General features: G+C 40.9%; 2 protein-coding genes across 5 annotated transcripts; one reads left to right on the top strand and one right to left on the bottom strand.

Annotated features, from left to right (window-relative positions):
* Positions 1-13,632: 13,632 nt before the first annotated feature.
* Positions 13,633-18,485, bottom strand: ALG10 (ALG10 alpha-1,2-glucosyltransferase). Of its 2 annotated transcripts, none has more exons than XM_075081316.1 (3): positions 18,111-18,485; positions 17,659-17,856; positions 13,633-15,026 (listed from the first exon to the last, which is right to left on the bottom strand). In XM_075081316.1, exons 1-3 carry the CDS (start codon positions 18,333-18,335, stop codon positions 13,971-13,973), a joined length of 1,479 nt encoding a protein of 492 aa, XP_074937417.1. In that variant the 5' UTR covers positions 18,336-18,485; the 3' UTR covers positions 13,633-13,970. The 2 variants fall into 2 exon arrangements, with proteins under 2 accessions (XP_074937417.1, XP_074937416.1); XM_075081315.1 differs by having other exon boundaries at positions 18,171-18,416.
* TPRKB (TP53RK binding protein) lies at positions 18,416-21,801 on the top strand. Of its 3 annotated transcripts, none has more exons than XM_075081317.1 (5): positions 18,416-18,541; positions 18,674-18,915; positions 20,263-20,385; positions 20,671-20,847; positions 21,681-21,801. In XM_075081317.1, exons 2-5 carry the CDS (start codon positions 18,775-18,777, stop codon positions 21,765-21,767), a joined length of 528 nt encoding a protein of 175 aa, XP_074937418.1. In that variant the 5' UTR covers positions 18,416-18,541; positions 18,674-18,774; the 3' UTR covers positions 21,768-21,801. The 3 variants fall into 3 exon arrangements, with proteins under 3 accessions (XP_074937418.1, XP_074937421.1, XP_074937420.1); XM_075081320.1 differs by having other exon boundaries at positions 18,422-18,446; positions 18,682-18,915; XM_075081319.1 differs by having other exon boundaries at positions 18,427-18,446.
* The last annotated feature ends 3,488 nt before the right edge of the window (positions 21,802-25,289 follow it).

The raw sequence follows: 25,289 nt of genomic DNA, 5'->3' as shown, positions 1-25,289 counted from the left end.
GTTACTGCCGTGCACTGAAATTCCTCATTCCCACCCAATGACCACCTGCTGCCCCTCGCCCCTCGCCACAGCCCTTGTGAGCACAAGCAGACCCATCTCCACCTCTCTCTGCCACCTTGTTGCAGTGATTGCCATGTCTCCACACTGCCTTTCCAAGTGGAAACACGTGTGTTTGTACTTCGCTGTGCAGAGCTGTAAACCTGGCGTGCCTGGGATGCTCCTGACCAACTGCCTGTGTGCTGTGGGGTTGATCTGTGCAGTGTATGGAGGTTTCCAGCTGTTTTACAGCTGCTTGTCCAAGTGGGCTGTAAAACAGCTGGAAATCCTATCTAATTTTTCGAAATCCTCTAATCTCTGTAAGCCAGACTTTCAACTGGGGCCAGATGACATCCCCAGGAAAACTCAGACATGTGCTCTGTCTCCTCATTCATATGGGCTCCTGCATGAACATTAGTCCCTTCCAAATACATTTAAATTTCTCATCTACAACCTGACTTGTGAGGCGAGTGCTGATAACAGATACATGCAGTTACCCATATGGCAGCTACAGGGGTAGCTCCTGTATGCCATGGAGTAGCTATGTGCTTTTATCAGTAGGCAGCCAGCATGTTCCGAGAGCAGCACTTCAGGAGCTATTGTAGCATTTTTAGGTGATCATTGTAAGAAATCTGCGCCAGAGCTTATAAACATGATGAGTTTTTAACAGGGACAGGTTGGGTAACAAATGCTAGAGGAGAGGAGGAGCACAGAAGAGTGCAGAATGTGTTTCTCCTCTCAGGCTGCCACCAGCAGCTCCAACTCCTCACCATCCTCAGCTGCTGCAGAGCCCTGATACCAGCCCCAGAGTCATGTATGAGACCCCACCAACACCACCAAGTGACTTGTTTCCAGGCGCTGGTTTTGCCCCAGTTCCAGTAGCAGAATGTGTTATTGACCAGTGCTTAGCTACGATAGCGCAATATGCCGGATCAGATGAGAAGCTACTATAAAAAAGCCAAATGGGTAATTTCCCTGAATCAGGGTGAGATGGGAACAAATTGAGTATATGGCTGTTAAAGCCGAAGTCCAAGCTCAGCTGATGGGAGCTCAGCTCTTCAGGAAATACAGAAAATACCATCACAGCACCACCGCTAGCTCCTGTGAAGGACCTCTCCAGAGAGAAAGAAGCAACCATCTTACTAAAAATTTGTAAATTTAAAGGTTGCTGTTGATAAATACTTAGTGCCCTGGCTTCTCCTCTTTGTTTACCCACTTCGGGTTTTCATTGCCTAGAAAAGTTATTTTCATTTATGTTTTATTTGCAAATGATTTATTTAAATTGAACAATAAAGGGAAGGTTTAATAGGAGCAGCAGGAAGTAGAGGATATTGACTCTCGCTGTCCAAGAGGGGAATAATACTAATCTGTGTTTTGTGAGTGGAGCCAAAATGAGAAGGTTAATCTTTACAACTCTATTTTAAAGCAAAATCTCTTTTATCATTAATGATAAAAGATTAATCTTGAGTTTAATGTTTTTTCTTCCACGATGATCTGTATTTTTTAAAACCTACAAAGAAAGGAGACTATGCAACACATTTCCTTCAAAAAACACTGGTTATAATTCTTTGTTGGGTTATGTGTATTGGAAATATATTTAACTAAAGCAATTTCTAAGTAGTGCAAATTAAAGTATAGAATAAGAGAACAAGGCTGGTTCTAACTCTTATCTTCTCTTTATAAAAAAGCTCTTTTGCCATAAGATGCAGGGAAAAAATAAAGGCAACACACACAAAATTGGAAAAATATCCTTATCCTACAAGAGGAAAGCCAATGAGAGTAATTTGCCACATACCACAGATTAAATACAAAAAGAAGGAGCAATTGGAAATGAAAGAAAAAAGTCATTCACAAGTGCCACTTGACCACTAATGCCAGCTGCACTCCTGTATTTTGAAGGACATCAAGCCATAATGGGCCACCAGAGAATCTCTCTCACCAGCAGAAACCAGTGTAAGGTCTTTCACAGGGACACATATACATGGAAAGCACTGAAAAGTGAATTCTATTCTGTAGCCACATGTCTGGTAAGGAATATCCTTTTGTACATTATTTCATCCAGTCTCCACTACCTTCAATGGGAAACTGCACAACAAAAATAAGGGAACAGAGCAAGAGCGTTACGAGGTCAACTAGGGTACTTTGGTTTTCCATATCCATTTAACTTCTAACAAAACTACATTTAGTGTACGTTTGAGTACGAGAAATTAAGAAAGCATGACAGAAATTGTCCCTTTCTTTGAGTTTAGATCTTAGGACTTCTGGAGCCTGAATCATAATGCTTAAGTGCTAGTGATAGGCAGGTCTGCATTCGTGCCTTTGAAAACATCTTGCATAGGTGATTTAGTGACACAATTTATATTAGCTCAAATAAGAGTCAGTGTATAAGTTCAGTAAACATCAAAAAGCAACCTTTGGCTTTGGGTTGCTAAAGAGCCACCCACTTCCAGGTTGAGCAGATGCTGATACTGCAACATCTCAGACAAAGACACCAGGCTGGGCTAACAACAGATATGTAATTTTAGGGCCGTCTTTAACGCTTGAGGGTGCAGCAATAGTGTCCACTGAGTTCATTTGCTTTGTAACCATTATCTCAGGACAAAGCAAAAGGGCTGTTAGCTCATCCTATCTAAAAAAGATCAATCATCTGGAGAGGCCCTACTACAGCTATGAAAATCAGGACAAGCGAAACTTTCCGTCTGCAAATTTTGCTTCTGACAGCCAGGGTAGGACTACCACACACTGCAGATAGGCTGTGGCTCGTGCTTACATGAAGAGAGGGTGGCACCACAGAAAGAACAGCCAAGCAAGAAGAGGAACAGTCTATGGTGGGAGGGATGGGTTCATCCACCCTAGAGAGGGATGACACTGGAGGCTGAGGGGCCAGGGTGAAGTAGGGTTGCCATTACTATGGAATTTATTTCTGGCCCAAGCTCCCTGCAAACACACACAGCATTACCTTTCTCTTTCTTCTCCTCCCTACAACCCACCTGGCCCAGCCCTCACTTTGTTGTCTTATTTGTTACCAAATACAGAAGTCCTAACGAACATTCAAAGAAAAAGATCGGATTTATCAAGATATTTCAGACCATAAAAATGCAGATGAGCACCTGCACAACTAGATTCTACCTTCTCCGATTTGGTGCACACCTGTCTTCTACCTTGTACAAACCGGCAACAGAAAATCTGTTACAAAAAATCTTTCAGCTTTGTATTTCCTTGTATTGTTTCATCGTTGTAAATATCAAATGGTACTTTTGAAAAAAGTAGTCCCTGCTGAGAGTTTTATTTTATTTTTTATCATTATGCATTCTACTGAATATACCAAATCCAGAAATCTTTAAGGTTTTTATGCCTGTTCTTTCAGGTTATAAGACTGAGAGCGTGCAACTGAAGTGTTTCAAAAGGGCGTTATTATTTCTTTAGTGTGTAGTTCCTTTTGATTTAGATCCTCTAGATGGTGTTCTCAGAGAATGCAGTATTGAAATGAAAATAGATCCCTCTCATGAAATTGTACTTACTACAATTTCAATTAACTGAGTGTGTGGGTAATGGAAAAGAGAATTAGATTGTGATTACCTTCTGCAACTCTGCCTTGGACATGTATGCTCAAAGCAGCAAAGAAATTGTCAATATACACTTGCAGGGTAACATGAAAGGTTAAATCTGATACCAAATTATCCTGCTTACTTTATGCTAGGTTTAATGAGAAAATAAAGTATTGAACGTATTCTGTCAACACATACCGTTGCCTGCATTTTGACTGCAGAGTATAGGTCCATTTGGTCCAAGTACATATGTAAACATATACACTTCTTTGACTTAATAAAGAAGTCCCCCAAATCAATTTTTCATCTAGGAGCAAATAAAGCTAAGTCCAGAAAAGAGGATCTTGCGCTGTGAAAGAAAACACAAAAAGAGCTGAAGAACATTTATCATGAGATCCATCATAGCAGAAATTACCAGAAATTTGTTAAAGCTCTTTATTAAAGGAAAGGTGTTGACTATAAGCTGATTTTGACATGCTGGTTTTTTGCCAAGTAACTGCAGACTATCAAGATGTTATAACTGACTTTAAAGGCTTTTCTTGTTTGTTTGCTTATTCTCTGACAAAATGATGGGCAAGAAAATTCAAGTGCATCGTGTACTCTATTATGTGCGACTTAAATAGCAAGGTAGAATCTTTGCAGGTGTTTAACATCTTTGACTCAGATTCAGTCACAAACCACTTACATTAACTGATCTTTGCCATAATTGTATGCTAAGGTTTATAGAAGCCTTAATTGCTAGTAGGATTGACATTTATTTTCCAGAAAGACTTTCTATTCACAAAGAAGTTTTAATTATAAAGCTAGGATCTGAACGACCAAGGGGAATGTGCCCACTGACTTTGGTGGTGTTCATTTGTTTTGGAAACCAAAGGCTTCCTGCAAAGTTAGCTGATCTGATAGCTTATTAAAACAAAGCCTAAAGCCCTCTAGCCCTCAAGCAGATTGATTCCATGGATTAGAGAGTACTTAGAGCCCTATCAGGGCAACTGCAATTTGGTTTGGTCAACCTGAGGAGAAGGAAAGAGGGTCTCCTTCCAGAGCCACCCCATTCTCATAGTCTGAATACCTCTATTTCAAACTGGACAGAGAAGGAAAATTCTTGAGTTCAAACTCCAAAAAGAAATTGTGTCTCAAGGCAAACACAGGCAACCCCTCAATACAACAGCAAACTACTCAAGTTGGCCCTGGCTTTACAGACCAAGACAGTAGTCAATCAACTCAATGTACCTCCATAAGCATTTAACTGCAGGAGCTCTACAGGAAACAGCCAAACCATAAACTGCTTGGCCAAACTGAAATTTCACATGCCCTAATTCTGCTTGCTTCTCCCTGGTTACTCCTACAAAGAGATGTGTATATCTCTAGCCACTTCACTGACAAAGATGAAAGCAGCTGTTATAGGAATTGTTCATATATTTATTTTGGACCAATTTTTCCATTAGCGTGACCTTAGAAGTCAAAAAGGGATGCTTCACCTACAAGGTAGCCAGTATGCTCTTCAAACTGAGGGTGTGTGATAGGTGTGCTCGACCCCTTGACCAGACTGGTGGTAGGTTGGTACAGGCTCCGCTAAAGATAAAGGCCTGAGCCGTAGCCAGGCCATGAACTCCTCTAGTTTCAATCTGTTCTTTGAAAACCCACAAAGGAGCAGAGTGACACAGTGAGCATCAAGGCACATGAGCTTGGAACACCAATCATGCGATTAACAAAGGAATAGCATGTAGCTTTTCCAAGACTCATTTATAGAATCACAGAATGGTTTGGGTTGGAAGGGACTTTTAGAGGTCATATAATCCAACCCCCCCGCAATGGCAGGGACATCTTCAACTCGATCAGGTTGCTCAGAGCCCCGTCCAACCTGACCTTGAATGCTTCCAGGGATGGGGCATCTAACATCTCTCTGGGCAACCTGTGCCTGTGTTTCACCACCCGCATTGTAAAAAAGTATTTTCCTTATATCGAGTCTAAATCTACCCTCCTTTAGTTTAAAACCATTACCCCTTGTCCTGTCACAACAGGCCTTGCTAAAGAGGTTGCCCACATCTTTCCTAGAGCCCCCCTTTAAGTACTGGAAGGCTGCAATAAGGTGTCCCTGCAGCCTTCTCTTCTCCAGGCTGAACAACCCCAACTCTCTCAGCCCGTCCTCGTAGGAGAGGTTGTTCTAGTCCTCAGATCATTTTTGTGGCCCTTCTCTGGACCTGCTTTAACAGTTCCATGTCCTTCTTGGGCTGAGGGTTTCAGACCTGGACACAGCACTGCAGGTCGGGTCTCACCAGAGGGAAGTAGAGGGGCAGAATCACCTCCCTCGACCTGCTGGCCACACTTCTTTTGATGCAGCCCAGGATACGGTTGGCCGCCTGGGCTGCAAGCACACATTGTAGGCTCATGTCCAGCTTTTTGTTCACCAGTACCCCCAAGTCCTCCTCTGCAGGGCTGCTCTCAATCTCTTCATCCCCCCGCCTGTACTGATACCAGGAGTTGCCCCGACCCAGTTTCAGGACCTTGCACTTGGCCTTATTGAACCTCATGAGGTTCTCTCAAGCCCACCTCTCCAGCTTGTCTACAAAGAAAATTGTGGGTACAAGGAGTCATGCATACCTTTTCCATCGCATGTAATTTGACTACAAGCCAACCACTTTATCCCATAAATATGACAGCCTACATGAGCCTTCTTTGAGCTCTCCCTGTTTGGCAGCATGGCAGTGACCTCTCTCAAGGTCGCTCCTTGAGGCACAGACTTTTTGCCAATGACAGATCTTTGGTAAATGACCAATATCACACATAACCTTCTAGCACGGTAACTTTGATTGCATGCTGAACTGATGCTAAGGAAACATTACATAAATTTTGCATATAAAATCCCTTAGACATAAACTGTTGACCAAGTCCGAGACTAGGTTTGGACCTAGCTGCAGATACACTCCTGAGGAGGAGGTTAGAAAGCAAGTAAGTCCATTCTGAACCTTGTGATTCAACGGGAGGGTCCACCTTTTGCGTTCATGGTCTCTCTGTGTGAATCATTCTGAGTGCAACTCAATTTTCCTTTGTATGTTTCTTCCATGCAGTAATTAATAAGGTGAACTTATTGAACCTGGGCAAATCCCTGTTTGACTTTGTTAAATTCCATTTAATTCATTGAACTCTGACAAATTATTATTTTACCTCAATAAAACATATTGCTGCTTCTCCATCTTTTGAGTGAGGTGCATTCCACTCATTTGCAACAGGGTTTCCATACAAGGTGCCACAGAGCTTGTTTTGGCTAAACAAAGCAAGGTGCACAGGTGTAAGGATGATACTTCTTCCCTATAAAAAAGAGCTCATAAGTATTGTGCAGCCTTTAACTGGGGTGATCACACTTCTTCACATGCTGAAAAAGAAGACTGAGAAAAACAATCTGGAGTGCAAGAGTCTTCATGTCTCTGTAGGTCAGTAGGTTAAGAGGCTGCTGAGTTGTGATCTGCACGTACCAGTATAAAAGGTGGGTGCCCATGCACATAAAAGAGGAAAACAGGAAGAACTGTCTTTGCACAGGTCTGGCATAAAGCTCTTAACTAGAGAAAAAAGTTTCCTAAAAGTGATTAAGCTCTGAAAAAGCTTGTCAAAGGATGTGGCAAATTCATCACTACTTGATGGCTTTAAATAGAATGTACTTTCAGAAGATGTGCTCCATTTCAGCTACAAAATACTAAACTCTACAGGATTCACTTACATAATGTGGAAGCTAATTGCCTCCTTGGTGGAAGTTACCACATAAAGTTTGGCAGCCTCCTGCCAGGCAAGCAGCTGGATCAGGCCATTGTAATGCTACCCCCTGCTCCAACCCCTCCAAAATTTAAGCAGCATATATTTTATAAGCAGTAAAGGAGAGGGGAGAGAAAATACTAGTATTTCTCTCGAAGGCAAACTTAAAGCTCTAAACAGATGGCTCCAAAAATCCCAAATATATTTTCTTCTTAATTCTTAAGAATAAGTGCTTGCACTTAATTTCTTTTTGGTTTTAAGCAAATTATCGTTCTTCCCTGTTTCACAAAAGAATGCAGAAAACTCCATCTTAGTAGTAATTAATTTAACAAAACTCAGTTATTGAAGCAAATGTACACCAGTACATTTTTAGCAAGAATACATACATCTCTTTACTATAGCCAGGAAATAAATTCCTTTTACTTTGACATGTTCCTGGTTCTTTTCCTGAGGGACTGTACCTGGACAGGGAAGGTTATTCCACATGGCTTCTTGAGACTGTAAAGCACATTAACACATTGTATTGGGCTGAAACTTTTCAAAGTTAGCTAGTAGAGCGGCTGCCAGGAAAAGCAGCTCAAGCACAGGTCATTCTGACCTACATCTTGGATGTGAGGCTTCTGCAGCTCATGTGAGTGCCCTGCCCAGACAGGCTGCGCGCCAGAAAGTAGATCACACTAGAAGGTAGTTTTGACAAGATGTCTGGCAGATGAATTCCCACCTTCACAACTATCTCAATGGACTACTAACATAAAATTATAATCTCGGTAATGAAAAGTATAAAGCACTAAAGCAGCACAGGAGCACACAAAGCAGCGAGTCAGGAATCCTATATGCAACAAAGAAAACATCAGGTATATAACACCCACGCTGCTCTTCACCAGGACTATAGTTATGATGTGCTTACTCCCACCAGTCAACAATGTTGTGGCATTTGCTCAGCACTGACCCAGAGTGTGAAGTGCTATGTCTGAAATCGGTGATATTCCTGACTCTGTCTCCTTTGGTTTTTTGAAGCGTGTCATTTAAATTTCAATTCAGCTAGGCAATGATTTGTTTAAGATTTCATGGGAACGCAGGCAAATGCAGCATGATTTACACATATTAAACTTGCAGGTCTGAAGCAGTGCCCTAAAATTGAAGACTCTTGTCAGCGATAATCACCATAACCATTCCTTTGCACTGTACATTGACAAGATTATTTCTATGACAACACTTTTATGAGGGTTGATATGAAAATGTGGAAATATAATCTCATTAGAGGAGATCTGAAGGTAGCTAAGGGCATGAACTTTTGCAATTACATCCTTGAAAAGACATCCACTGCTACTATTAATACGAGTTCATACCCATTTGAATCAAATGCATGGCATATTAATTTGCATCTACTTAAAACCAGGACATAAAGCACATGGGAAGACATGGTTTTAAAAGTGTTTATTTTAAGATATGACCATTTTGTCTTTATAAAACCACTGGAGTATCTGTGCAACTAACAATCCGAAAATTAAAGCAACCCCTTCCCTACCACTGAAAGCAGCCGCTTCCCTATTACTGACACACAGTTGCAATTCAAGTGAGCTTACAACATTTTTGAACACAGTAAGAACAGGTTTTATTTACAGATGCACAGCTAAGTGGATCTAAGATCATTCTCACAGTGGTCATGCCAGCTCTAGCAACAAGCAGCTTCTCCTTCCAGGCAGAAAAGACCTTTCCAGTCAGGCACAGCAAACAACTCTCCCATATCACCACGTACTTCAGCGAGCCACCGTGCTCGCTGCTAAATAGAGCGGTGCTCCAAAACCACCCCACTCGTTTCTGCTCCGGGGAGCATTGCACACTCCTCGCTGCACTATATAGCACACACGTAGTGCACTGTATAGTGCCTATACAGCACTGCAATGGCAATTATCTGTACAAATCTTTTTCCTCTTGCCTCCTGCTCCTCATATCCCAATTATCCCCAAAGCTGAAGGAACAGTATGAGGCCCTGAGCATATTCCAAGACTAAGCACAAAAACGCACAAATTAAGGGCATTTTAGCTATACGTTGCTAGCTAGGTTAGCATTTCTTTCTCATGGAGAGATTCTTTTTGTTTGCAAAAATATAGTTCTTAGTAAAACAATTATCTGCACCCATGTAAAGCATACTTTTAAGAAGGATGTTCTTCTATAAAAGACGCCTCAGCTGACATACAAATGTCACTGAATCAAAACCAAAAAGCATATCCCATCTAAAAAGAGATAAGCAAGGAAAGCAAAGCTTTTCCGGGAAAAAAACAATAGGATGGTGCATATAGACAAAGAATTTGAGATAACTGGAAGCGGTCATTTTCACAGATTCTGGCTTTATACTTTTTCATTACACAAAAAACTAGATGACGCGTTTAAAATGCGGTATGTCAACTACTATAGGGATAAGAGACATCTGAGCATTTATATTTCATATGTGCATCATCCAATTAAAAAGAGTTACTATTTCAGAAAGTCACCATGTGTCAGTCTCAAAAGTATAATTACTTTGCTTTCCTCAATTTGTCCTCCAATTTTTTTCTTTTTAGACAGCAATGAATAGAATGAATATGCAAAGAAAAGAATGCTGTGAAATTTAATAATAAAAGAGCAGAAGGAAATCTGCTAACTTTCTAAGCAACTACACTGTTTAAAACAATGACATCATTTCAACAGTAAGCTTTCAAGTTTCACCTTGTTCTCTCAGACCAGACATGAAAATTCCAAATACCAAAAACACCGAAGTAAGACATTTTAAAGATGAGCAAAATTTGCTCTTCTTCTAAAACTTAACATATAATACATATTTAAAATTACATACAGGATACTTTAGCTAAAATATTTACTAAAATGAGCGATCAGCCATGACAGAACCTGAAGTTTTCTAAATCTCAGGAAGGTCTTGCTAAAAACCCTGACGTTATGACTTCAAGCAGCATTGCATTAAGCAGCTGGTCACCTCAACAAGACAGCACCAGACTGCCACCTTGTGAAAAAAAAAAAGTCAGACCTGCATTAACAGGACAAAGAACTGTCTGTCCCGAGAGACTACAGAATCTTTTTCCTATATTTTTAACAGAAGCAATCCATCCAATTTATCTACTCACAAGAGTAACACATAAAAAAATATTTCAGCATGCACATATTGCTTATAGTATAATATTAATGCTAATTTTGAACATGAACATGTGTTGTCAAAGAATTTAAAAGGAATTAAATACAGAATGCTCATGAATAACAGAAAACACAGTTCACAACATATAGGATTATCAAACAAACTTTCTATCTTCTCAAATACCCACCTATTTTTAACTAAAAAAAAAAACCCCAATGTGTTCGATTAGTTGTCTTTTTTTTTCCCCACCTCAAACAATTCAACCAAGCTGTGGCCCTTCAGATCTGTTTTTATTATTCTGACAGTTATTGAAAAACCATTGTCTTTCTCTCTGAGAAAAACTGAACCCAAGTCTTTATTTTTAAACAGCAATTACAAAAATGTTAGCTACGCTATTTTTGTTTTCATCTTGGGCATTTCAACAAATTAGTGGGATTTTTTTCTAAATAGATAGCCGATTAATAAAATTTATAATAAATTATTTTTTAAATGCTGTTGTAAGTAATTTCATTGCCGAATGACACCTACTGAGGAATTAACCTGAAGTAAGCGATTATGGTTCTACTGACACTAGAAGACCTTGGCAACATAAACCAGGAAAACCACAGTCCCTTCTGCATGTCTTTAAGATGAACAGCTAATAAATTGCGAACATTTACAACTGAAATATTTCAGGAGCCAAATACTAAAATCGATTTCCAAAAGATACTTGCTCCAAGATTATAAAGTATGTTTAACTAATTCTTATCTCTAGATTTAAACATTATTGCTACTGATATTTGCCAAATTTCTAATGGATGTTGATGGAATTTGGAGACCCTTCTTTATGACTAATTATGACACAATTACAAGCATCTTGATTTCTGAGTCTGAATCCAGCTAACATTGAATATTACCTGCAAACTCCCCATGGTTCATCAGCAAAAGTGAAAACATAGCTTTACTCTAAAAATAGACTCTCATGTTTTAGTAATTCATGGACTTTCCCTTAAATTTAAACTTTTATCAACTCAGCCTGCTTTTACATTAGCAAAATACATTGAGAATAATTGTACTCTTAAATTAAAATATATAAGTATATTGATAAATTCCATGATAAAATACTATGCCATCTTATAACACTGGTTAAAAAAACCCCAAGAGCTCACAGACATCTCTCTACATGTAATTTTTCTAGTGTCTTGTGATGTGGAGCTCATTAGAAGGTATTGTGCTCTAAATTTGGGGGACTTTTTGTATTTACTTTTCGTTACAAAAGAAATACATTGAAACTGTTATGTGTTTAAACTCAGTTCTCTTCACCTGAAACATGTCTGCTATCTCTGTTAAGAGTAAGTAGGAGGCATAAACACTGTTTCTTAACAGTGTTGATAATCAAAGGCATTCAGATACACCTACCAATAGGCATGCTGGACAAAACACCACCTTTGGACTATGTAAGCACAGGAATTTTTGCATCTTGTCAACTGAACAAACACCTGCTCCCCTACATAAAGCCAGAAAAAAAAAAAACAACAAACCAGATCTAGAAGACAATTCAGAATTCTAGCCAGAACCCCATCCCTTCCCAGGTTACCATTTCAACTCGCTCAGTACTGAAATCTTGAGAATACAAATTAAGTTGTACTAAAGCACACATATGCTCTTTACCTTGTTTACATTTTTACTGGTGTGGTATACAAAAACAAAATTGGAAGCAGAAGGCATGCAAGACTTCCCCCCGCCCCACCCCCTCAAATCTGTCATACTAAAATCACAACACAAGACAACACCCTGGTCTCTGCAAGAACCACACTGGATTCTTGAAAAGCAACCCATTCTGGGATTCTCTTGCCCCTTCAACTTACATATACACAAATAGGGAGTGATCAAAAATGTCTTTCCCTATTGTACACACATTATCAAGAAATTACCGTACTGGAGAGGCCAAGAAGCAAAAACTGACCTGGTAAATGTCTTAAATTCAATACAAATAAACCTACTCATTGAGGAGTGGTTTTAAGGTTTCCTTAGAAGAAACTGGGGTTGCAAAAACATTGGACAGGAGAATCTGAGTTAACCAAACTCTTTGTGTTAGTACAGGGAAGGGATCAGAGCCAGGACATTGAGCTGCATACTGTAAAAGGAAAAAAACCTAACAGTACCGATGTGAGTAATAACTCCACAGTACTGACCTTTTGAGAAACAATTCCATTTCAGTGTGACTGGAGTGGCAATAACACGGTATGTTTGCATAGATTTGGCTGTAGTATTTTCATTACAGAATACAAAAGAACTTAAAGATGCTACACAGTATGTGAAGTTTTGGATTCCCCCCCACCACATAATTTAGTTATATTTATAAAACTGCAGAATAGTCAACTTCAAGTGATCAAAAATTTTTTAGTCTAATTAAAGTCATTTACTGACGGGAACCATTACAGCCTTCTTTTATTCTGATGATAATGCACCAGATGCTTTTAAAAAAATACGTATCTATACACATTGTATTTTACCTTTGTAAAACAGAATACATACTCCCTAGTTCCATTAGGTTTGTATGTATATGAAAAATATTTAAAAGAACAATTCAGTAACACCATTGGTATTTCTTTAAGATTACACGTCAAAGATCTCAGAAACACTCGGTTCAACTTGGGCGTGCCTTCATATCCTGCTTCAATACAAAACTGAACACAGAACCTCAGGATATAAAAGCCTGACTATTTCAAAGGGTGTTCATTAGACTGCGTTCCACTGTGTAACGACACATTTCAGTCTGACATACCCAGATTACTCCCTTTCTAATAGGCCACATTATAAACGGCAATTTATCTTTTGTTGTACAACAACACTTATTGCCCCAAAGAAGGTACATGCACATAGCCGCCACTATATTTTCTAAACATCAGTTTGAAATAAAATTTTCAAAATGCTCTAATGATTTCAAAGCCTACATTCTGTTTGTAAAAATTAATGTAAGCATTTATTGACCAAAAAATCATGAAAATTCAGTGGGATGTAGGAGGTTTTGAAAACATTATACTTCAGCAGTGGTTCATACCTTGATCGCTAGCAAACCTAGGTGGGGGTGGCCTGATCCAAGGAGTAAATATGCACCCAGAGGTAACAAAAAGATTAAATACTTAAATACTTAATTTTAAAGAGAAACCTCTGAAACATAAACTGTCATACCTTGAAGGGAATATTACATAACATTTTATTATAATGAAAAATTACTGTAAACATCTCCCTTATTTCACATTAATTACAGAAAGGTGTTCTCAAATTTCCCCTCATATTGGATTTGTTAATTCGAGGAACTCATAAATTCAATATATGGGATGTCTTCACATTACAACAAGTCAGATCTGACATTCAGTTCCAAGAAATAAGCAAACAGCTTACTTCCCCAAATCCAGCTGGGGAAAAAAGTCCTTACATAATGCAAAATGTATTGCTTTATTACAGAGCCCTGAAACAGAACTGGGTTTTCCTAAGGGTATGAAAGTATCAAAAATAATAAGAAGTCACCACATGAACCTCTGGATTTCGTCACTATTTGGCCATTGGAATGTTCTGTTTAGAAAAAGATAAAAAGTTACTGCATTCACAACAATATAAAAAGCCAGCTCCAGAAGTTGTTTATATAGAGATGGAAATGGAATATTGAGCCTATATATTAAAAATGGCAAAATAAAGTAACGAAATTCCAGCAATTTTTGAGGAACTGTGGCTGCTAATAAACATACAAAATACATTAAGATCCAGAATATTGATTTTGATTTTAGTGTATCAGCGAAACTCCAGCCAGCAAATATATAGACTGGAACTAATAGATATTTTACAAGCTCATGTCTTTGGAAGACTTTTCTCCAGACATAGAATGTATAATGTCTGTTATCGGCTAGTAAATACTTATGAACATATGTAAATTTCCAGATCAGGAATAAAGAGATGATGGCGATTAAGCTGTACTGCACAGGGTGCTTTCGTAATGACAGAAGGAATTTCCTGATTTTGGCAGGGGTCAATAAATGAGGGAATGAAAAAAAGACAGTAAAGGACAGAAAATAGAACAGCTGGGGAAAGTGCAAACAGGCTTCGTGGCTGCTTCTGTCACCAACAACTATTCCACCATTAATGAAAACAAAAACAAAGAACAGAGTTACTAATATGATGTATGGCCAAGTTAAAGCAATAAGTGTAACCAAGTTCTTAGGCAACATGAGATATTTAATAAGAAACTGCAATATTTGGATGAAATCTGAAAATGATCCTTTCCTGGAAGAAATCTTTTCATCTTTCTTTTTCTGTAACTCTGTCTTCCAGGCTTCATTTAGCTTCTCTGCAACAATATTTCCAGCACAAAAAACTGCCCACACAATATTTGTCTGACGGAACATGAAGCCACAAAATCCAAGGAGAGCTGAAGTTTTATGGTTTCCATAAAGGCACATTAAATAGGCAAAGAGAGTAAAAAAAACTGATCCTGGGTCCGTATAATAAAGGAATGTAAAAAAATAAAGGGTAGGAAACATTGCAAGACTTAATGTAGACAAGATTCTCTGGAAACCAGACACAGCCTAGAGAAGAAGCAGAAAAGTGTGGTTAGCAATGTCCAATAAAATTAAACAAAAAAAAAAGAAACCCAAAACAAATGAAGGGTATCGTTCTTGAGAATTCCATTAACACAATATAACATCTCTTACCCTCTTTGGTTCCACTACTGCACAAGCACACATGCTGTATTTTTGTTAACCTCCTGCTATGTTAATACAGAGTGTCAGATTATACAATGTTAAAAGACAAATGAAAGTATGGAATATTATTGCAGGCAAGTTCAAAATACGGCAATGAAAACCAACTCCTTTCATATGTCAGGTGTTCACATATTCGTGGCATTAAAATCATTGTGGGAGTATAATTGCTCCCATACCTAGTATGAAAGAGCTGCACTAATGGGCAGAAGAAAATAAAAAGAAATTCAATGTTTTATGCCCCTGAAATCTCATTGTCACATTCTGTTTATCTGTGAGACAGCCGAACACATCATTCCATGCTTAGACTATTGCCTCTTTTGAAGCCAGTCCAAAGTTTCTAATCTTTGGTGCAGCTTTTATTGTTTATCTTCATTATAATTCATCAGTTAGAAAAGAAACTTTAAAGGTAGGAGACCATGCAGTTAAAAACTCCTCCCAATTATCCCACTCACTACATGGTACAATGTAATTTTCAACATTAAAAAACATTGCATGATGTTTCTGAATATATAGCATGGGGTGAAACAGCCAGTCACCACCTTACAGAAAAGAATAGAGAAAATGCTGAGTTCAAAGCAGTGCCAACAATACAAGTACATTTTCTAATGCTTAGACTACTACCATGAAACCTTTGTTTTCTTACATTTCATATTCCCACCTCCAAGCATAAAATTAAAGTGTTCCAAAAGTGGAAACAATTTACTGAATTTGACCCAATTCTGTATAATCTTATCATGTGCTTAAACATGAAGAGTCTCCTGTAAGAAAATATATCAGAAATTTTCTTTATAGTAAAGGAGTCCTTCAGTTACTGGGGAACAAGAAAAAATGTTTTTACAGTTAAAAGTGAAACTGAAGAACTTCACTAAGGTGACAGATTTTGAATAGGCCATTAACCACTGGAACAATTTACCTACTGCAATGGTGGATGCTCCAGCACTTCAAAAATACAATATTCTTGTATCCAAATTGAACTGTTATCGTCTGGATGAGTGAACAGCTAGACAGGTGAAAACTGGCTGGATGGCTAACTGGTCACACTCCATCCAAAGGTGAGTGTAACAACCAGAGCATCACAGGGATCTAAACGGGGACTGGTCCCATTTTAACATCTTTATCAATGACTTAAAGGTAGTGAGAACACATTCTCATCAAGTCTGCAGATGACACTAAACTGGGGGGACCAGGCAATATGCTGAAGAGCAGAGTTGCCATTCAGAGTGACCTAGACAGGCTGGAGGAACAGGGCAACAGAAGTATTAGGAAATTTCACATGGACCAATGCAAATGCATTCATCTGGAAAGGAAGAATCCCCACAGTGATACAGCCCGGGTGTGGAGTATCTGAGGAGCTGCTGCTCTGTGGAAAGGGACCTGGGGGTCTCAGCAGCTAGCGAAGAGAGCATGAGCCGGCAGCATGCCCTGGCACTAAGGAACAGCAACAGCCTTCTGGGCTACGTGAACAAGAGCACAGCAGCAGATGAAGGGAAATGATTATCACTCTTTACTCTTAGTTAGGCTGCACCTAAAATACCACATCCAATTTTGTGCCCTGTGATACAAAAAAGGCACTAGTAAACTGGACCAATGGCAGAGGGCCACCAAGACAGCTGAGGGCTGAAGTACCTGCCCTGAGAAAAGCTGAGGGAGCTGGCCCTGTTCAGCCTGGAAAATAGATGGCTTGGGGGGACCAAACAGCAGCCTGCCAATACCTGTAAGGATGTCAACAGGTAAAGGGAGCCAAGCTCCTCCAAGTGGTACACGGTGGGAGGACAACAGTCATAAACAGAGTCTCAGACTGGATGCAAGAAAAGCCTTCTTCGTCGTAGGAAGGATGTAAGTCAGGCATGGAGCAAGGTACCCAGAGAGTTTGTGCAGTCACTATCCGTCCTTGGAGAGTTTTCCAGGCCCCAACCCTGAGCAACATGGTCTGATCTCAGGGCTGGCCTGCTTTGAACTGGAGAGTGGACCTCCTAAGGTCCCTTCCAACCTGAATTCTTCTCCAATTCTTTCTAGCCTGAATTATTCTCCGGTTCTAAATATTGACATCAAACTTGGTATCTTTCTAAAGAACACATTTTAGTTTAAACGCAGCTCACAGGGCTGTGCTCAGGATTTGCTGGTTGAAGTTTTGTGGAGGGTCTTAAGCCATTCCAACTGGATGAGCATTCAGACTTTTGGATAGTAAGTCTATATGCATACCAACTTCAACTTTTATTTCAATGGGGCTACTTATAGTTATGCACAAGAGTAAATTTTTATAGGATTGCACCCTGAGAGAGGAAAAAATATATTAGAAAAGTTTAGAGAAAAGAAATGTGCCTCATTGGCCAAACTGGTAGTAGCACCTGCAGTTATATAGAACTGAGGACAGCTCACATATGTAGTGAAGCAAACATACACAGAGCCATCGAAATTGATTGTCAAACACAAAATTATTCTACTTTGACCGTACCTTATTCTTTTGATGGATCTTGAACAGAAGTAAATACAGTAAATAGAAGTTCCCGGCACTGAAAAGGAGGTTAATAAACCTGAGCATCCCCGCAGAGCACACGACGCTTCCCGTCCACCCGAAGAGCCACGCCGCGGGCTTCACTACTCCCACTGAGACCAGGTACAGGCCGGGCAGCGTGGTGATCATGGGGTCCCACTGGAAAGCGAGAAAGAAGCGGGGTTATGGAGCTGCTACCACACAAAACAGGGACCAGAGACGATATGCCATCCCCACCCACGCCTCATTCTGTTAGCTTGGATGTTTAGCAAATTTCTGGCACTGTTAAACTGAAATTTTCGAACACTGCGCGTCCTGCCCGGCGCACTGCCGCACCAGAAAGCGGCAACCAGCGTTGTGGACAGCAATCACCATAAATGATTCCCTTTTCAAAGCGCCCGCGGTACTTTTACAGAAATGGTGGATCCTGCCCGGGAGGCAGGCGGCGGGTGGGCTGCCGCCGGCCGCAGCACCTGGAGGAAGCTGCCCCGGCAGTAGGCCTGCGCCTGGGGGACGTGGAAGGCCTCGTCCATGTAGGGCCCGCGCTGCCGGCGGTTGATGGCCGCGAAAAGCAGGCACGACAGCAGGAAGGCGCCGCTCATGGCGGCGGAGAAGCTGTGGGCCTCTGACCGCTCCATGCCGGTGCCGCCGCCGCCGGGGCGCTGGGCGGGAACGGGCCGCCCTTCCGGGGAGGGCCGGGCGCGTGGAGGCGGGGTCTGGCGGCGGCGGCGGCGGGCGGTGAGGGCCCGGTGGGGCCCCAGGAGCGCGGGGCGGCGGCGGCGGCCAGGGCGGGAGCGCGGGAGCACGGGGCGGAGGCGTCAGGCGCGGGCGGCGGCGGGAAGGGGTGAGGAGAGCTGCGGGCGGGAGGCGTGGCTTGCCTCCGGCCGTGGGGCCCGCGCGCGTGGGGGCTTCCCCTCGCAGAAGCCGTGAAAGCCGTGTATCAATGGTTGCGTGTTATTAAAGTTCTGGATTTTAGGAGACGAGAGCGGGCGCGTCTTCGTGTAACCGGGACTCTGTGAGACGCCGTGGGCTGCTGCTGCGGGCGCTGCCCGGGGCCCGCCGCGCCGTCGGTGCGGGATGGAGGTGACGCACCCGCTGGAGCTGTTCCCTGGCTGCAGCGTCACCGTCCTCCTCTTCACTGGCGTGAAGAATGCCGCTGCCCTCCGAAAGAAGGCCATGGAGGGATCCATTGAAGGAGCGTTAATAAACCCTGCAATGGTGAGTGAATCACAGAATCAGTGTCCTGAGTTGGAAGGGGGGTCCCTTCCCAGTATCTGGGAGGGGACTGTCCCGCTCTACTCTGCGCTGGTGCGGCCTCACCTTGAGTTCTGTGGGCAGTTTTGGGCGCCACAGTACATTAAGGATATAAAGCTACTAGAGAATGTCCAGAGAAGGGCCACAAAGTTGGTGAAGGGTTTAGAGGAGAAACCATACGAGGAGTGGCCAAAGTCACTTGGTTTATTCAGCCTAAAGAAGAGGAGGCTGAGGGCAGACCTCATCGCGGTCTGCAGCTTCCTCACAAGGGGAAGAGGAGAGGCAGGCACTGATCTCTCTGGTGACCGATGATAGGACCCGAGGGAATGGCAGGAGGATGTGCCAGGGGAGGTTTAGGTTGGATATTGGGAAAAGGTTCTTCACCCAGAGGGTGGTGGAGCACTGGAACAGGCTCCCCAGGGAGGTGTTCATGGCGCCAGGGCTGATGCTATTCAGGAAGCACTTGAACAAGGCCCTCAGAGATATGGTGTGAATTAGGGGTTGTCCTGTGCAGGGGCAGGATTTAGACTTGATGATCCTTGTGGGTCCCTTCCAACTCAGGACATTCTATGGTTCTAATGTTTGGCTTGTCCTGTTTGTACTGCATTATAGTTGTGAAGGCGGTGTGGAAACCCTTCTCTGCAGGAGCTGTGTGAGAAATGACCGGTGTTTGTAATCCCTGTCGCACAAGTTCAAATGTGCACGCTTTGCTTTCTCTGCACAAATGCCCCTTCTTTGATTTCATTTGTGTTGTACATGTCTAAGGGTTCATCTGGGTAAAAGAAAGAGCCTTGGCAGGATTAGCCAAAACAATTGTCTTGATTCAGTTCGCGTCTGACTTGGTGGGGCTGTTTAAATCTACTTCCATCTGTAAAAGATAGTACTAATTGTTAAATACTCTGTCAAAAATCACTGTTTGGAGCCTTTGTTGTCATTTTAAACCCATAATGAGTTTCTGAATCTAGTCTTTTTTTGCCAAAATTATCAAAGCAATAGTTAGGGAAGGGAAAAAAATAATATAATCTGGCAATTCACTGACAGAAGATCTATTAATGTGATTCTTTTCTCAAAAGATTTCAGTAACCTGCTTGAGGGAGTGTAATCTTTATTTTTACATCAAGTATTACCCCACTCAGTAAATAATCACATTGACTGTGGAAGAGCAAGAATGGCTAAAATAGCTTGCAGAATACTGAATTTCTCACTTCTATGATTGCAGGCTTAGGCTATCAAAATCAAGTGGTCAAGATTATTTCAGGGTTCAAAATAGTATGTTAAATTTCTGTTTACTTCTTCTGTTGTGTTTTACAGATTGTAGATCCTTTTCAAATTCTTGTGGCAGCCAACAAAGCAGTTCATCTACACAAGATAGGTAAAATGAAGACCAGAACCCTGTATGCAGAAATTATTTTCAGCCTTTCACCGAACAACAATGTAAGATTTACTGAACAAATATCTTTTTTTTGCCAGAGAAAATTGCTAAGATCCATGCAGCTAAACTAAATATAAGTATTCACTTAACTGTTTACCTGACTACTAATAGAAGTTAGTTATTTTTAATAACACTAATGCTGTTACCGCTTGTAGCTCATCAGAATTCCATTGCTGTAAAATGTGTGTCAGTTTATACTCTTAGTTTATTTGACCCAGCAACTGAACAAGTTGCTTAAATGTGGTGAGAAAGTGACTCATATTCTGATGGTTTTCATCTTTTCTTAGATTTCAGATGCTTTTAAAAAGTTTGGCATTTCAGACAGTGACACAGCAGTGCTCATTGTTCTGGTTGCGGACAGGGAAAAACCTGTAAATCTGGAAGATATAGCATCTCAGGTAGAAGGCCAACAAGTTTCTCTAGAGGAGCTCCCCCAACTAACAGACACTGCCAAAGTTAAAAAGGTATGTAACTAGAAGAGATGACTGGCGTGGAGAAAAGGGATAATTTATTTAGTTGTCTGATTAAATATCTGTGGACGTAATTAACTTAGGGTTTGTATTTCCTTAGCAAAATTGAAACTTGTTTTAAGTGAAGCTTGATTATTTCTTTCTCAGAGCTCTTTTACTTGAAAAAGGTCCTAGTTGTCACACACTGACATCACAGATTTTAAGTCATCAAATTCTTAACATTGTCAGGAAGTTGGAACATAAGAATTAATTCCAGATTGCTGCCTACCATTCAGGTACTTGCGCTTCCTGTTTTCTAAGGCAAATATCCATTTAATTAAAAATTAATCTTCAGTCCTCAACAGTTTGGTAATCTGAAGCACATAAATAGTCCCAGCATGGGTAGCTAAAATAAAAACGTGTTGATCAGCTGCTAGGAGCTGTGTTAGAGCATGCGTGCTCTTAACAGACCACTATATGCCAGATAAGTATCTTGAAGCATATGTGTTCCACTTGATAAAATTCAGGTAGCTTGAATCATCTTGATCATGTCTGTCGAAGTAATGATGGGAGACGTATGAATACAATTGGACAAATGACTTTAACATGTAGAGCTAAAGTGCTGCTGTCGTTCAGTTTCTCAGCTTTTTTTTGTCTCTTGCAGTTTCAGAATTTGCTCCTCGGTCCCCGTTTTGCCATGCAGGCAAGACAAGATAGGAATTTCTAATGTAAAAAGCAGGGGAGAGAGAGAAACCTTTCTTGTTGAGTATATAATTTTAGCAGATACGTGATAATTTGTTTTTCCCTTATACGGGTTTTTATGTTTTTCTTGTTCCTTTTTTCTGCAGATGTACAAAGTTACTCCACAGGAAGAAAAAATTGGCACCTTATTGGACAGTATTGTTTGCAGAATGTCAACAAAAGATGTTTTATGAAAATGTGGAAATAAATTTTGTTCTAAACAAAAAAGAGGGCTTTTTAAGATGTAAAAACACTTCACTGCAATTCGTCATGCATTTCAGAGAAGGGGGTGTGGTACTGAGTAGTTCGATGACATCTGAGCTTTAACCATAAATGAACAAGCTTGGATATGGGAGTAACCTGAGCTGTATTCTAAGCACAGAGAGCAATCCTGCCAGGCAGAGCAGAATTTACCACTGGCATTTCTCTCTGTTTTCTTAACAAGAAGAAAAAAAATCACTTTTGCCACTACCTTAAGTTGATCATAAACAGAAGGCTTTGAAACCTGTACTTACTTCTCTCTTCCGTCAAATGTTTTGCTAGGCCCAGATAGCATTCAAATATTGTAAATAATCTTTATTAACCCTACCCTGATTTGGGGTTTTTTTCACACCCTTGACATGATATCCTTCTAATGATACTACTGCCAGAAAAGGAGTCTCTGTGGCATGAAGTATTGCTGATGGATTAGAAAAAGGGAAGTTTCCATGAAGTACCAGCAGCGCCTTGTTCTTTCTGCTAATGGGATAGAGTCACTGCCCACCCTTTGGGGACAGGAAGGGGCAGGAGGGGCACTGTGGCTCCCAGTGGTGGGCAGTGTGGAGCAGGGCATCAGGGGATGAAGGGATTGAGAGCAGCCCTGCCAAGAAGGACTTGGGGGTACTGGTGAATGAAAAGCTAGACATGAGCCAACAATGCGCACTCAGAGCCCAGAAGGCCAACCGTATCCTGGGCTGCATCAAAGGCGTGGCCAGCAGGTCGAGGGACAGGAGAAGGGGTGATGGTTTTAAATTAAAGGAGGGTAGATTTAGACTGGATATAAGGAAGAAATTTTCTGCAGTGAGGGTGGTGAAACACTGGGACAGTTTGTCCAGAGAAGTTGTGGAGGCCCTAACCCTAGCAACAGTCAAGGTCAGGTTGGACAGGGCTCTGAGCAGCCTGGTCTAGTTGAAGATGTCCCTGCCATGGCAGGGGGATTGGACTAGATGACTTTTAAAGGTCACTTCCAACCCAAACTATTCTATGATTCTATCAGAGGCCTGCAGAACAATGAATAAGGTCAGTATGGGTGCTGCTGTGGTGCTGGCACCTGACAATCTGATGTTGTCAGATGCAGCATACTGCTGAGGTACCAGTGTGTTGCTGTGGTACTTTGGCGTTAAAGGATAACGAGAGGTGCTTTTACTTTATAAAACTGAATTATGGATGGTGGTGGTTCCAGGTGAGGGCCTGGTTCCATGTGCAGAATTCACTGAGAAATCTGCACCATTGATTTTTTCACTTAAATTGTTGATACAACTCATGCAGCATTCTGAAAGGATCATTGAACTGTTTGGCTGAACCAGTGTTAGGCAAGGCCATCGAAGGGAACTAAAAAGAATATTGATTTCCAATAGTTAACCAGGTCCAAAAGCCCTGTGTGAGTATCATTTAATCGCATGCAGGCAACCTGTTTCCGAAAAATTACTGTCCTAATTAGGTAGAAATCCATACTGTTTGTTGTTGTTATGCTGTATCATTTTTCTGGGACATGTATAAAACTGTATGGCTGTCTGCATTTATGATTTTTTTCCTAATGTTCTTTGAGATATGATTTGTCTACTCACAAGATATTTGGAAGAGTACGCCCCAGATTTTTACACGTAGTGTTTATGAAAACAAAATACATTTTGGGGGAGAGGCAAGTCTGAGTTAGAGTTGAAGTATTATCTGCTACAGTCAACAGACCAGCAAACTGACATATGGACCTAGTACTGTCTGTGTTTCTGTATTTAATACGGACATCCCTAGCTTCTGGCTTGCTTTTTTTTTTTTTTTTGGTTAATTCTTCTTCCCTCAGTTAAAACACAGCAGTACAAATACCGTCCTTTTCTTACCAACCAAATCAATATCAAAGCAGCATACTTCAGGTGTGTTAAAGACAGGCTGTTTGCTAATCTCCATTACTTCAGACTACACAAGAGAGGAAAAATAACTATAGTAGTAAATAATTTCTTAAATTAAAGGCAGGGTTTTAAAAAATAAAGGTTTAGTCTTTGACTTGTAATCCCACATTTACACAAGGCCTTTTTTCAAGGGTGGAAATGGTACCCGGTGATTTCATTGAAATAATCAGGCTTTTTCCAAAGAAAAAGTAGATCATGGCCTTAATGCAGAACTGTCAATGGATGGTGACTCAGGGAATGGTTTGTCGCTGTGGAAGGATTTAGGTATTGAAGTAAAAAAGTTGGATCCCCTTAAGCCAGCCTTGCAACTTTTTAACTCTGTGGGCATCCAAACTTCTGTAAAATCCTTAGGTACAGAAGTTTTTGTGACTGACTTGTTTTCCTTACAGCACTGGGGTGCGGGGCGGTTCCTGCACCCTGTAAGGTTGACAGGCTATGCTGTCCTGCATCTTCCATGTTGGACCAGCTCTGCTTTGCACATCTAACTAAATATTTATTAATGTATAGAGATGAACTGCCTAATGGAGGAGTTAGGGCACTTGAGGTGTAGAGATTAATCTTCAAGGCAGGAGATTTTTTCGTTTATGCACTACAGAACAGAGTCAACTTCTTGTGAATCACCATGTAGTCCCATCATAGATTATGACATCTGCATTCACAACCTTCTTTTGAACTGTTGTAGCTGGAGATATTTAAGAACTGGTTTGAAGTCGCTTGCAGCCCTGTTTTCTAGGATCTAGCCAATACTTACCAAGAGTGATGGGAATGACAAGGTTTATCAAAAGAAGAAAAAAGCAGAGAAGTGGCTGTGCTGATTTGTTGATTTAAAGGTGGGTTTACAGAATGTATCATCCTCTCTAAAGGGAAACATAAGGCAGCAGTAAAAGAAGGAGCTTGGAAGGGCTCAAGTCTTTTGAAATAAACCGTGTAACAACAAAATGACCACGGAAAATTAAAAAATAAGACTTGTTTTCCTTTTCTGACAGTCCAGTTGGTACATGGAGTATATCGTCAGATTTGCTGGCTGAGCTGCTGACATTCGTTTTGGTAGTTGAAAATAACAGCAGGCAGGTACGCTTAAACCACAGCCTTTTTTGAACATGTGTAAGCCATCGGTCTGGTCTGTTTAATATAAAAGAAATACTAATGAAAAGATCGCTGCATAACAATTGAAGCACGTGTTCCAAACTCAGGTGCCCAGTTTCTAATTCCTGTCAGTCTATTTCATTGGTGTAGAAACAGTAATTAGTTTGTTACTGTTGATAGGAGTTAAATTATCAAGTTGTGATTTACTGTGAGACCGGAATGAGCTGTTTTCATGGGCAGATTTACTGGAAATTATTTTTGGGAGCTGGAGCCTCTGTAGTATCATTCAGTTAGGCAGAGGATTTTGGTCTGTTGGCAGCGAGAGACTTTGCCATCGCACTGCAAGACTGCGGTTTTCCCCTACTAGTTGCATTATCTAACTAAAATATTTACAAAAACTGATAATAAACATAGATTTTGTTGACTCTGCAAAGTTAGGCTTGTCTTTCTGAGCACATTAAAAAT

This window comes from Phalacrocorax aristotelis, chromosome 1 (assembly GCF_949628215.1).
Source record: "Phalacrocorax aristotelis chromosome 1, bGulAri2.1, whole genome shotgun sequence".
In the NCBI taxonomy this organism is placed as follows: domain Eukaryota; kingdom Metazoa; phylum Chordata; class Aves; order Suliformes; family Phalacrocoracidae; genus Phalacrocorax; species Phalacrocorax aristotelis.
This window is presented reverse-complemented; position numbering and strand designations above follow the sequence as displayed.

What these genes read in the sequence shown, in the direction of transcription:
- ALG10 (XM_075081316.1), bottom strand. Translation starts at nt 18,335, where the DNA reads ATGGAGCGGTCAGAGGCCCACAGCTTCTCCGCCGCCATGAGCGGCGCC. An exon ending in GGGCAGGATCCACCATTTCT is followed by an intron (nt 17,857 to 18,110) that starts GTAAAAGTACCG and finishes CTCGCTTTCCAG; the next exon opens with TGGGACCCCATGATCACCAC. An exon ending in AGATCCATCAAAAGAATAAG is followed by an intron (nt 15,027 to 17,658) that starts GTACGGTCAAAG and finishes CTTCTTCTCTAG; the next exon opens with GCTGTGTCTGGTTTCCAGAG.
- TPRKB (XM_075081317.1), top strand. Translation starts at nt 18,775, where the DNA reads ATGGAGGTGACGCACCCGCTGGAGCTGTTCCCTGGCTGCAGCGTCACC. An exon ending in CGTTAATAAACCCTGCAATG is followed by an intron (nt 18,916 to 20,262) that starts GTGAGTGAATCA and finishes TGTGTTTTACAG; the next exon opens with ATTGTAGATCCTTTTCAAAT. An exon ending in GCCTTTCACCGAACAACAAT is followed by an intron (nt 20,386 to 20,670) that starts GTAAGATTTACT and finishes ATCTTTTCTTAG; the next exon opens with ATTTCAGATGCTTTTAAAAA.